The sequence below is a fragment of the Rhamphochromis longiceps genome, linkage group LG11 (genome assembly GCF_057381845.1).
Source record: "Rhamphochromis longiceps isolate RC_006_pf linkage group LG11, R_longiceps_female_GT1.1, whole genome shotgun sequence".
NCBI classification, from domain to species: domain Eukaryota; kingdom Metazoa; phylum Chordata; class Actinopteri; order Cichliformes; family Cichlidae; genus Rhamphochromis; species Rhamphochromis longiceps.
Genome location: NC_140567.1, coordinates 36,729,576 through 36,741,479, shown reverse-complemented (window position 1 = coordinate 36,741,479; position 11,904 = coordinate 36,729,576). Strand labels below are relative to the sequence as shown.

The 11,904-nt window shown below is 39.2% G+C and overlaps 1 protein-coding gene across 1 annotated transcript; it reads right to left on the bottom strand.

The window, feature by feature from the left end:
• Nucleotides 1-4,855: 4,855 nt before the first annotated feature.
• LOC146659903 (ferric reductase 1-like) lies at nucleotides 4,856-11,250 on the bottom strand. The gene is made up of 8 exons (XM_085421925.1): nucleotides 11,090-11,250; nucleotides 10,284-10,399; nucleotides 9,923-10,009; nucleotides 8,298-8,389; nucleotides 7,635-7,693; nucleotides 7,120-7,257; nucleotides 6,145-6,176; nucleotides 4,856-6,059 (listed from the first exon to the last, which is right to left on the bottom strand). The coding sequence occupies exons 1-8, from the start codon at nucleotides 11,178-11,180 to the stop codon at nucleotides 5,970-5,972; spliced, it is 705 nt and encodes a 234-aa protein (XP_085278051.1). The 5' UTR covers nucleotides 11,181-11,250; the 3' UTR covers nucleotides 4,856-5,969.
• Between the last annotated feature and the right edge of the window lie 654 nt (nucleotides 11,251-11,904).

Sequence of the window (11,904 nt, the reverse complement as noted above, 5' to 3'; positions counted from 1 at the left end):
CCAACAATCAGATGATCCCCTGTGAGCAAACCCTTGATGACAGTGTCTGTGAAGGTTATCAGTCATCAAGGCCATAGTAGTCTAAGGAGCTTGGAAAGAAAAGCGCCTGGACTTCTTTAAGTTAAAGAAGTCCAGGCGCTTTTCTCCAAGCTCCTTAGACTTGGTGACGGTGGGAAAGAAAAACTCCCTTTTAACAGGAAGAAACTTTCGGCAGAACCAGGCTCAGTGAGGGGCGGCCATCTGCCTCGACCGGTTGGGGGGGGGGCACAGCTGTTATAACCCCTGACGCAGCATAGCTTCTAATTCTGAAAGATACGTAGATACCTTAAACCTGCACTCTATGCAGGACACCAAGCGATGACACGACTTGCAGTACTATAGGAGTCTATGCAGAAACAGTTTTCTCTCTTGAATCTCTGTAATTTTTTTGCTACTGAGTGTCTGGGTGCAGTCACTCATTTTGGGCCAATTAAATCAAATGAACTTCCATTGTCTAAGTTATAGCCCTATTGAACCTGCGTTAACCAGCTTTAATAGGGAGGGCCAAAGTCGTAGTTGTGCTAAATTTCCTCGAATTCTCCTCGGAGATTTTCGAGTAGCTTCCTTTGTTCTTGAAAGTTCTTTTCCATTTGTCTCATCGCTTCCCGTCCATTCCACATCTTTTTGGTAAGGTCACTAACCGTATTTTCCAAGGCCTTATTTTGTTGTTTGAGTATGTCAACTTGGACATCGTAGTTGTTTATCAGATTGTTATGTTCTTCCTGTGAAACTTTGGGAGTCTGAGCTTGGGTTTGCAACGCCATGTCTTCTGTTTTCAAGGCTTCCTGTGAATCATACAGATTTTTCTTGACCTCTTCAAGCTCTCTTTTCATTTCCTCAAATTCATGGCACAACAACTCCTTTTCTCTGTTGGTCACTTCAAAATCATGTTCGGAGTCTTTCTCAGTGGCTTTGGAGATCCGTGATTCTCCTTTCACACCCTCATCGTGTGGTTTCAGTTCTTTTTGAGAATCACCACTCCTTTTGGAAAGCTCCTGGAGGTCCTGTTCAAGAAGTTCGTTATGCCGCCTCAATATGTCAATTTCATGTGCAAAGCATTGGCGTTCCAGGGTCTGTCTGAGCTGTTCACTGTCCGTTGTTTTGTTTTCCTCATTCATGATCCTTTTTCTTTCTTCACTCTCTTGTAACTCTTTAAAGGCTGTGTTTGCCTGATGGAGCTCAGTTTTAACAGCCTGTATTTCCTGTTGCATGTCATCTTTTTCCTTTTCAAAGTCCCTTTTCAGCTCACACATGCGTTTTACCGTCACATCATTTTCCTCTCTTAAAGACTGGTTGTCCTTTTCCATGTCTCCCACTTTTATAACCAAGCCTGTCTTGCTGCTTTGCAACTCTCTGATTTCTGCTTCCATTTCCTGCATCACCTCTTTCTGTTGCTGGATCTCTTTGGTTTTGGAGCTGTTTAAATCCTTTAGAATTTGGTTCCAATATTCCAGCTCTTGAATTTTGAAGTGAATTGTTTCGTTCTCTAGTTGCAGGTCTCTTTTCCTCTTGTTTTTAGAGAACCCACTTCGTTTGAAGAGAACTTCAATGTTTTTTTGGAGAATCTTGTTCTCATTTATGAGCTCTCTTTTTTGCTCCTTAAGGTCGGCGTTCTCGACTTTAAGGTCACGTATGGTAGAGTTTTGTTGTTTGAGAGTTTTATTCTCATTTTTCAGCTCTTTGATTTGCTGTTTAAGTTTTTCGTTCTCGGCTCTCATGTTGCATACAACAGGATTTGACAGACTCATATTTCAAATTGAAGTTGATGCTAAATCTCTGTACCAACTAAAAGATTTTTTAAAAATACCGTCAACTGTGTCAGAAACGCAAGTTTCCAGTAGTTTCCTGCCTAGTGAATTCTTCCACTCTCTTTGAAAGACTGACAAGAGTGAGAACCTCTCCCCTATTTATAGGTTTTCGTGTGCTGATGTCATAAAGAAGACCAGAGATCAAAGGGATTCTGGTGAAACGTCACTGTGTCTGGTCTGGGCAGTTCTGAATTGAATAATAACAAAATGACGGGGGGCGTGTCTGGTAGCCATGTGAAGACGTGTTGTACAGGGCTCCTCAATGGACTAACTTGTTTCATAATTCCATTGCTCCAAAACTAAGAACTTTTAACAACAGTACGATAACACGCCCGTGTGCTGCTCTGAGGCACTTTTTACATCTTCAAGGCTACGGTGTACGAAATATGAGCAAAACTAGATCGGGGAAAGAGCAGGCCGCAAAAGCCTCGGACCTGTCACGGTTGTTAAAGAGTGGACTCAGGCGCGGAGCTCAGAAATAATGACAGTGCATTTATTTACAGTGCAGCAATGTGACAACAGCTCAAATGTGCAACAATGGTGATAGTGCGTCCCTCCTTCCGTGTAAGCCCGTGCGTGGTAGTGAGTAGGGGTGGGTTTTTATAATCGATTCATTGATTAAGATCGATTATGGCTTGGATAACGTAAAATCGATTAATTAAAATCCTGAATCGATTTTTTTAATATAAATTTATTTTGCCCGAAATGCCAGAATCTCTGGTGACATCTCACAAAATTTCAAGAACCACCAAACAGCTAAGACAGTAAATGAGAGCAGGAACACGGATTCTGCACAAAGACTTAAACACACAGCACGACCCGCGGATCAGAATCATTTAGATGTCGCCTTTCTCACCCGACGGCACGGACACGGTCGGGGCTGAAAGCCGACAGCTCACTGATTCTGATCTGTCGGCGGGTCCGCGCTTTGTGTTCACGCCCTTTATGCGCTGATTCTAAAGCTGTTAGTTTGATCTCTTTCCAAACAATATTGACCGAACCAGCAGCAAAAGAAGATTCACATAAACATCGTCATGAATTCACTCTGACTTTTACTGTTTTGCTTCCACCGCGATGCACAGCTCTCTCTCTCTCTGTCTCTCTGTCTCTCTCTCTCGCCCTCTCTCTCTCTCTGTCTCTCTCTCTGTCTCTCTCTCTCTCTGTCTCTCTCTCTCGCCCTCTCTCTCTCTCTCTCTCTCTCTGTCTCTCTCTCTGTCTCTCTCTCGCCCTCTCTCTCTCTCTCTGTGTACTTCAAGAACAGTTTCCCTTTCTTCATTATTCGCTTGCTTGTTATGCACAAGTCTACCGTTGTTTACAGCGCTGTCGGCCGCTGTTTTTTTCCCTTTTACATTCTTCCGAAAAGAAAACCTCATTTCTGCTGTTCAATACTGAACAAATTTAAACTTTTTAAAATTATTCAAAATGCAAAACGCTTAACCGTGTCTCTAATAAAACCTCTGTAACTTCAGAGGTAATGTTCATATGTTGATTAATGGTTTTCTTTCGTTTTTGATGTACTGCAGAATATTTTTATAAAATCCCAGGCCAGGAAAACCACCTTCATGTTTTTCTGTGTTTTATCTTCAGCTACTTTGACACAAAGGCATCTGCTGTGATGCTTACACCTTTGATAAAGTCTTGCGTGTGTCAGCTTCCTTTTTATTGATACAAAAATATGTAAATGTACTGATCTGAATTATAATATTTCTGACTGTCAAAATTTCCCAGATTTAAATCGAATCAAATCGAATTAAATCGAATCGTGGATCGAATCGATTCGGGACCTTGTGAATCGGAATTGAATCGATTCTAGAAATCAGTGACGATACCCAGCCCTAGTAGTGAGTGCCCGTCTCTCCTCCAAGTGCTTCCTTAGTGTCCGTAAATCCTCCGTCAATCCCTGGGTGAACACACACACACACACACACACACACACACACACACACACACACACACACACACACACACACACAGGCAGGTCGACCGGTCAGGGCGCCGTCAGATCCTGACAGGACCATGCTGAAGACAGACCGGAGGCACCACCCCATGACATGAGTGAGATTATGAGAGCTATTGCTAGCTCTGAAAAGACGATATTGGACCGTATCGATTCAAGCACGAAAGATTTATTATTCCAGAGGTTGGGACATATTTTTTCTGCACCTGCATTTTGGTACCTGAATGGCAAGCTCGCAAAGTCATCTGCTCTTCGTTTTATAAGCTGGAATGTTAAAGGTATAAATAATCCGGTTAAACGCACAAGGGCTTTTACTCATTTAAAATCATTGAGATCCGATGTTGTATATCTGCAGGAAACACACCTCCGATCAAGTGAACAAATTCAACTAATTAAACTGTTTCTCTGCTTGTCTGCATTGCCACAAATTGTTCTATTTGGTGATGTATCATAGAACTGTACTATATAGTGTATGTAAGTTTCTGTGTTTGCTAGTAACTACCATCAACCTAAGGTCTCAGCTAATTTATCTTTGCAGAGATGTTCATTTGATTGTAACAGCAGTAGGAAAGAGCAGTAACAAGAGTAGGACAGCTAAGCTAATTATGGCTAAACATTTGGAATTTAGTGAAAGCAAAAATTGACCTTGCAAAGATGGATAGGTTTATTTAGAAAGTCAGCTATTTACATTTAGTGTTCGTCCCAAGTAGGAGATTTTGAATTGAGTCTAAATTGACCGCAAATTTACTTACATCAAAACTTACAAATTTACATCAAAACTTCTGAAGATGCAGGTCTCTGTGCAGCGGCTGAAGTCTGTGGTGTAGAGGGTGAAGAGGAAGGGGGAGAGGATGGTCCCTTATGGTGCTCCTGTGTTGCTGATTACCTTGTCAGACACACAATGTGGAAGACGCACATATTGTGGTCTTCCTGTCAGGTAATCAACAATCCAGGACACTAGAGAAGCATCCCCCTGCATCGCTGTTAGCTTATCACCAAGCACTGGAAAAGTAAAAAAAAAACATGAACCTCACAGTGCTCGCCGGCTGGTCCGGGTGGATGTAGACACGATTGAGCAGATAGATGATGGCGTCCTGTGAGACGGGGCTGGTAAGCAAATTGAATGGGATCCTGATGTGGTCTGACAATGGGTGAGATCTGGTCCAGGATGAGCCTTTCCAGGGTCTTCATGATGTGGGAGGTCAGTGTCACAGGCCTGTAATCCTGGGGGCCACTGGGACGTGGCGTCTTTGGTACAGGGACGAGGCTTGATGTCTTCCACAGCACTGGGACCCTCTTCAGACTCAGCATGAACAGTTTATGGAAGACTCCACAAAGCTGGGGGGCACAGGCCTTGAGGGGACTCACTCCATCTGGTCCAGCAGACTTGCCTGAGTGGAGTTTCTTCATTTGCATCTGAACCTGGTAAGCATTTAACACTACTACACTGACATACATAATTTTCAATTTAATGAAGTTAAAAATTTGTTGTCTTATTGTCAGTTGTTATTGACAGCAAGATTATTAGAAATATATGAAAAAATGTACATTAAATGGGAAGTTCAGGAGCTGAATCAATGACAGTTTTTTTTTTTTTTCAAATGAAAGTGACAAAGGTGCAGATTCATACATAGATGCTGTCATATTAACAGATGTTAATGTGTGAAAAGGGCTTTAACCCTCCCATTATGATGTGGGTCGAGTTGACCTGATTTAAAAATGTAAAAGGAAAAATTGTTAAAAGTACTTTTTAATACAAAATTGCTGTTTGGCTTAAAAAATGTAACCAGCTTGTAAAATGAAACTGGTTTACCTGGCAGCCAGAGTGGAGGCTAAAGGCGACTGAAACTACTTCTTTCTTTGCAACTGTGAGACATATTATACACACACACACACACACACACACACACACACACGACAGTAATGCTTGGCCCAGTGAAATTGAATGCTGATTGAAAGTACACCTTAATTATCAACTAAAAGCAAAAGAGAAAAAAAACATAAGTAATATTTTTTAAAGACATTACTGAGAAACTTTCCAGGATTCGCCAACTGATGGATCAGTGGGTCTGAATTTCCAGTGCAGTCTCTCATCAAGTATGTTAAAATTGATGATAAAATTCAACAAAACTACAGGGAAACACTCTGGAAGATTCTGCTGCTGCTCATTTTTCTCCAATTCCAACCAGAAGTGCCACCAAAAAGCAAAGGTTTCCCAGAAGGTACACAGCGATCAGGCAACTGTCACCTTTGACCTGACAAAAAAAGTAAAATTATATTAGAAATACTCCATCTTGTGGCAATCAGTGATTGCTTGCTTTTATATTTCTTTCAGCTTACCAATGCTGATTCCATTTGATCAGCAGTATCATCTGAAACCCAGAGCAAAGAACAGTGAAATATTGCAGGGCACATTAACTGAAGTGAACTAAAGCAGTCAGCTATGTTTTTAATCATTTTATTTATACAGGTTGAGTTATGATATTAGTTTTAAGCTTTAACAGAAGAAGAACAATTTGAAATCAATTTAAATAAAATTGAGTCGAGTTGAGTAGTTGTGGTGATTGAAAAAAAACAAAAAAACAACAACTTTCAGAACGATAACAATGTGCTGGAAGCTCTATGTAAACATTTAGCATGTCAAGTTGCCATTGGTCATGGAAAGTGTGTGCGGCACGGGGGGGTAAAACATTTTTAAAAAATCACCAAACATTAACCAGTTTTTGTAGACACAAAGAGGTTGTGATCATATTTTTTTTTAATAATTTGTGTGACTGAGCCACACATTGAGCCACAGCATTGTCAAACTACACGTGTCCAAAATTGGATAGTCTCAGTTGAGACATTTCAATGCAAGTTCTCTCTGATAACATTAGGTTGGTGGTGCATGAGCTGAGCCTTCGTGTATAGTATTCCCAGAGTATTTTCATGCATTTAGTAAATCGAAAGATAAAGATTCCTTTGTCGCTGTACTTCAGCACAGTTAAAGTGTAACAGCTTTTGTTCCAGCAGACTACCATTGAGACATTCTTACGCGTTTTCACTCATCAATTCATAAATACCAATATTTGATGCTGCTGTGTTATACACAGAAAATCTTGTGATACAGTGCTGTTTATTTTACCCATCCAACCACATTTTGAGGTGTACAGGGGTTATACTCTTCGCTCAGTCAGCTAAATGCTGCTGAACTGATCAGGTGGCTCTTCACCGTGCAAATGGACTGTTGGGTCTAGATTGGTTTTTGTCATTAAAGTGTATATGGGTAGTGATGATTTTTTCCTTCATCACTGAAATGCAAAAAAAAAGGCTTACCTCTGTGTTTAACTACCCAATCATGGACCTCCAAAATGATGATGAAGAGAACTTCCCAGGCAAAGAAGCCACCCATCACTTTCAATAGCCACCCATCATCACTGTCAATCCTGTCCAGGCCTGTAAATATGGCTGCCACTGTGTGACACAAAGAAGCAGGCATTTTAAGACGAGCAGCATGGGTGACAGTGTGTCTGCTATTGAAAATGTTAGCATATCCTGTACATAGCTTGTACTCACTACAGCCTGTACATACTTGTAGTTATAGAATATTCACAACATACTTCATACCGTGTACATTATAACATAATAGACCCATTTCTGTAATATACTTACATATCTATATTATTGCTAATATATATTGTAATATATCTATATCACTAAGCACTTCTGGATGGATGCAAACTGCATTTCGTTGCCCTGTACCTGTGCATGTGCAATGACAATAAAGTTGAATTCTATTCTATTCTATTCATATATGCAAGATGGTAGAATGAAGTAAAACACAAGCTTACCAGCTATAGATTTTATTACCACCGCATTTAAAAAATGTGTCCAGTTGAACAGATACCTCCTATCAAAGAAAAGAGAAGAACTATAAAATCATCAGCTTCTGAAGTTCTTGTCTAAGATTTCTCCTGCATCCAATTTATGAAAACAAGTATCATTACTGAACATACAATTTTACTAAATCTATATTTCACTTAAAAAATATTTCATTTACTGAGTCTGGCCTCCAAAGCTACAACCAGGCTATATTTATTAAAAGTACCATTATTACTAAGAGGAAGGAATAACTTTCACGAGTCATGTGCAAATTAGTTTCCTACTTGGTGTTTCAGTGTGAAAGTGTGCTCTGATAAAGCACATGCAGGCTACACTTTGCAAAAGTTTGAAATTTTAAAAACTTTTATGGCTGAAGTATGAATACAACTCTTAGGGTTATCAAATAACTTTATAACCTCACTTTGCCGAGTGAGCAGTGCATTTAGTCATTAAGCATGTACTGCCCCATTCCTTTGGTTTATCGTGTTTTCAAAATTTGTTAAATAATTGTAGAGAAAAAAAAAGTGAGGCCATTTTTAATTTTTTTTTAAATAATATTTGAACAGAGTATTCTTAAATGTGTATAGGCATGATATAGTATATTAATTAAACACACACAGATGGATACATACAGGTGATGTTGTGGTCCGCAGCGCAGCAAGGCCCCGATAGGCTGGATGAGTGAGAGGATCATAACCAGGCACCCCAACACTGGATGTGCTCCCTGGATACCAAACACATTAACAGTGCTAATCATGGGGCATAAATATCAGTCTGAGAGCTGAAACACACAACTAAAGAGTGCTTAATGAATATCAAGAGAAAAGAAAAAAAAACACTTTGAAGGGGTATATTAATCTTGCCTGTGGATGCAACTTGCAGACTGGAGGAGCTGAGGATTGATCTATGGACCTTCTGTTTGATAGATGACTTGCTCTACTACCCAAGTGAAGGTAAAGCCTCCACAAATAACCCCAGAGTGAAAAGTACGAGTACCTTTGAGAGTACCATGAGAACTTAATCATTTCTAGATGTACCTCCCATGAGGGGCACTTCTGCTCCACTTGCCTTTTGTCTTAATGACTTGCAATATTGGCTTATAAATATGCACCAACTTTTTGTCATCTCCATAGTTTGCATTTTGTCCTTTAGGTTTTACATGGTGTCGCTATTCTCTTCTACAATCACATCACAACCAAAAGCTGGAGATGATCGTCCTCCTTCAGTCTGGTTTTGCCAGAGGGTCCTACTGTTACACGGGAGTTGTTTCTGCACACCAAAGCCAAGGGTTGGAGGGGTCCATACCTGGTTGGTATGGTTATCGCATTCATATTAAGTTGAATTATATTAAACTCCCTTGGCTCATCCTTCTAATGTAAAGCACCATGAGATGACTGTTTTATAAAAAACTAAAGTGAAACTAACTGGATGCAGCCCACAGATTCCATTTATCCCTCAAATTATTTCTTGAACCTGTTCATATGTGGATTGGTTGTCAAAAGGCATAATGTTTCTGCATCACTACTACAACTGGTGGAAGCAAGCTTTTGGTGATAGTGGGAAGGAAATATTCCCTTCTTTTCTGTTAGAAACCTCCAGCAGAACCAGGCTCAGGTGATGCAGCCATCTGCTGCAACTGGTTGGAGGTGATGGGGAGACACGACAGGCAAAATGTTATGGACGAGAGCCAGAGAGTAACTAAGGATTAAATGCAAAGTGGTGTATAAACACACTCTTTGCACTTTCTAAGCAACAGGTCTTGCATAGGTGTTTGGACTATTTAAAAAAATGAATGGCTGATCATTTTCTTCAAACAGAAAACAAAGTCCTTGTTTGTGCCTAATGTAATTAAAACTCTTGATGTCCACGCAATATCAACTAAATCTTCAATGAGGAACGTTTGGAGTTCTTTTTAACTTAACTATTTTGATTGTGAAGCACTTTGCAGAAATGATCTTGAAAAGTGCTATATAAATACATTTGTACTTAAATATAGGGTTTAAAAACTGGGATTAAATGAAATCTAAATGTTGCAACATAATTTGGAGGGTATTTGCATTCATATAATCAACAATTTGTATTCAACAATTACCCCCAATTCTGTGTGAACAACACATAAAATTTAGTTGGAATAAATAAGAAAATAAATATTATTACAGAGAAACACGGTTTTATCATTTGATTGTCGCTGTAATGAATAGTACAAAACCATAACTTAACTAAGATTCTTAGAATCTAGCAGAGTCAGTGTACTAACCCCAGACCAGTCCTGAGAATGAACGAACACAAGGATGAAAGCAATGATTGTGGCTGCTACCGTCAGACACATTGCTCCAACATGGACCTGGAGGAACACAAAGAATACAGCATGATACTGTGGCAGCTAAACCAATACATTTGTCCAGATAACATTAGGCTTGGACCAAGCTGTCTTACAAGTCTATTATATCTTGGATTGGATTGGATATCTGAAATTACTTATGAAGTTAATATTTTTAGTCATGAAATTTATTCTGGAAACACACCAAGTTTAAGTTATTTTCAAGCCTAGTTTAGTTTACAAAAACTTTGGTTCCACATTGAAAAGATAATACATGGTTTTGTCTATGATGTCTCACCATAAACCAGAGATCTTTGTCGCACATTTTTTTTCCCTTGGCCATTTTTTTTAGATATCGGGCAACCATCATGCCGAGTGATCCTGTGGTCATCCAGGCAATCAGCATGAGTGATCCTGAAACACAGTTAAATATTGAAATTCTCTCCACTTCTCTTTGTTTTAGGAGTTAAGATGAATTTCTTCCCCTGGAGTAAACATGTGGTCTGTCAACTGACTAAAAATTTAGAGCAGAAACATTTGACAGTAGTCGTCAAATTCTGGATTTAAACTAATGAGTCAACAGAGCAAAGGTAATATAGACAGTGAGCAGCCAAACAGCAACCTTGGGCCAAGAAACTGAGTCCATTGCCATAATTACAGGTATACCATTAGCAGAAAAGCGGCACAGAAATGTTTTTCACATCTTCAAAATTCTATTAGTTTTCAAACATCTGAAGATTGTTATAAATTATTGTTTTGCATATCCTTGTCTCATGAAAAAGGACAGTTATTGTTAAGAGACCACCCATCTAATGTGTCCAACCTCATCCACTGTTTTGGTTCCTTGTTTGTGTAACTTGTGTCTGTGAAACATGTGCAGTTCAATTTAAAGGACTGCAAGTCTACTCAGTATTATAGATTAAACACTTTAATCGTGCTAAAAGTACAAATGAAATGACCTTCCTGGTAGCATTTATCTTCCAAGGACTTTCAAATCATTTAGCTGTGAACAGCTTAGCAAAAAATGACAAAGGACTTTGCTGAGATTATTTTGGACTAAAAAACATTTTTATTTTACACGTATCACTTTGTGCAAGGTCTTACCATGAGCTTTGATGATATCAGGAACATCATCTTTGCCAACAACAAGGGGATTATTAATATTGATCCTTTTATTGCTGGTGAAGGTACCCATATGGATTCTTATTGATCCTGTAGGAAAGATATATCAAAGTTTACAGACACTTGTATATGTGTATGCATGTGTGAGTGTCACACAGGATAACATTTAACCATACCAACATTTAAATTTGTGATGTCAAATATCATTGCCAGATTCGTCTCTCTGTTGTGATGTCAGATATCAATGCCAGATTCGTGTCTCTGTTGAACAGTATCCGGGTTTACACCAGCCCACCAGATTTCTTATTTGTGTTGCCCTGTAGTAATCCTGTAGGCAAGGGATGCCTAATCCTCCTTTATCTTTGGGAAGCTGAAGTGTTTTGAACTTAACTCTTGGCTTTTTACCCGCCCATATAAATCTTGAGAGGGTCCTATCCCACTCTACAAAGTATCTATCAGGGTTTTCTATAGAAACAGACTGGAATAAGTTTAATATCTTTGGGAGCATATTCATTTTTATGATGTCCACTCTAGAAGAAATGCTTAGATAGACCATCTGCTAATATTTAGCATGATATCTTTTTTAAGTAGGGGGTAGTTGATTTCTTCCAAGCTAGTTATATCCATTGATAAGTTTATGCCCAGATATTTGATAGTTCTTTTGTCCCAGCTTAGTTTGTATTTGTTGAGCAGATTCTGGGGAGGGCTATAAAAGCTACTAAGAACTTGTGTTTTTTGTATATTCAATTTATATCCCGAGTATAGCCCATACTCCTTTAACACTGACATGAGCTCCA

Bases quoted from the DNA above. Each gene is read 5' to 3' on its own strand.
- LOC146659903 (XM_085421925.1), bottom strand. From the start codon at position 11,180: ATGGGTACCTTCACCAGCAATAAAAGGATCAATATTAATAATCCCCTT. The intron at 10,400-11,089 runs GTAAGACCTTGC...ACTGTGTTTCAG, and splicing joins TGATATCATCAAAGCTCATG to GATCACTCATGCTGATTGCC. The intron at 6,060-6,144 runs GTAAGCTGAAAG...TTTTTTTGTCAG, and splicing joins ATCAAATGGAATCAGCATTG to GTCAAAGGTGACAGTTGCCT.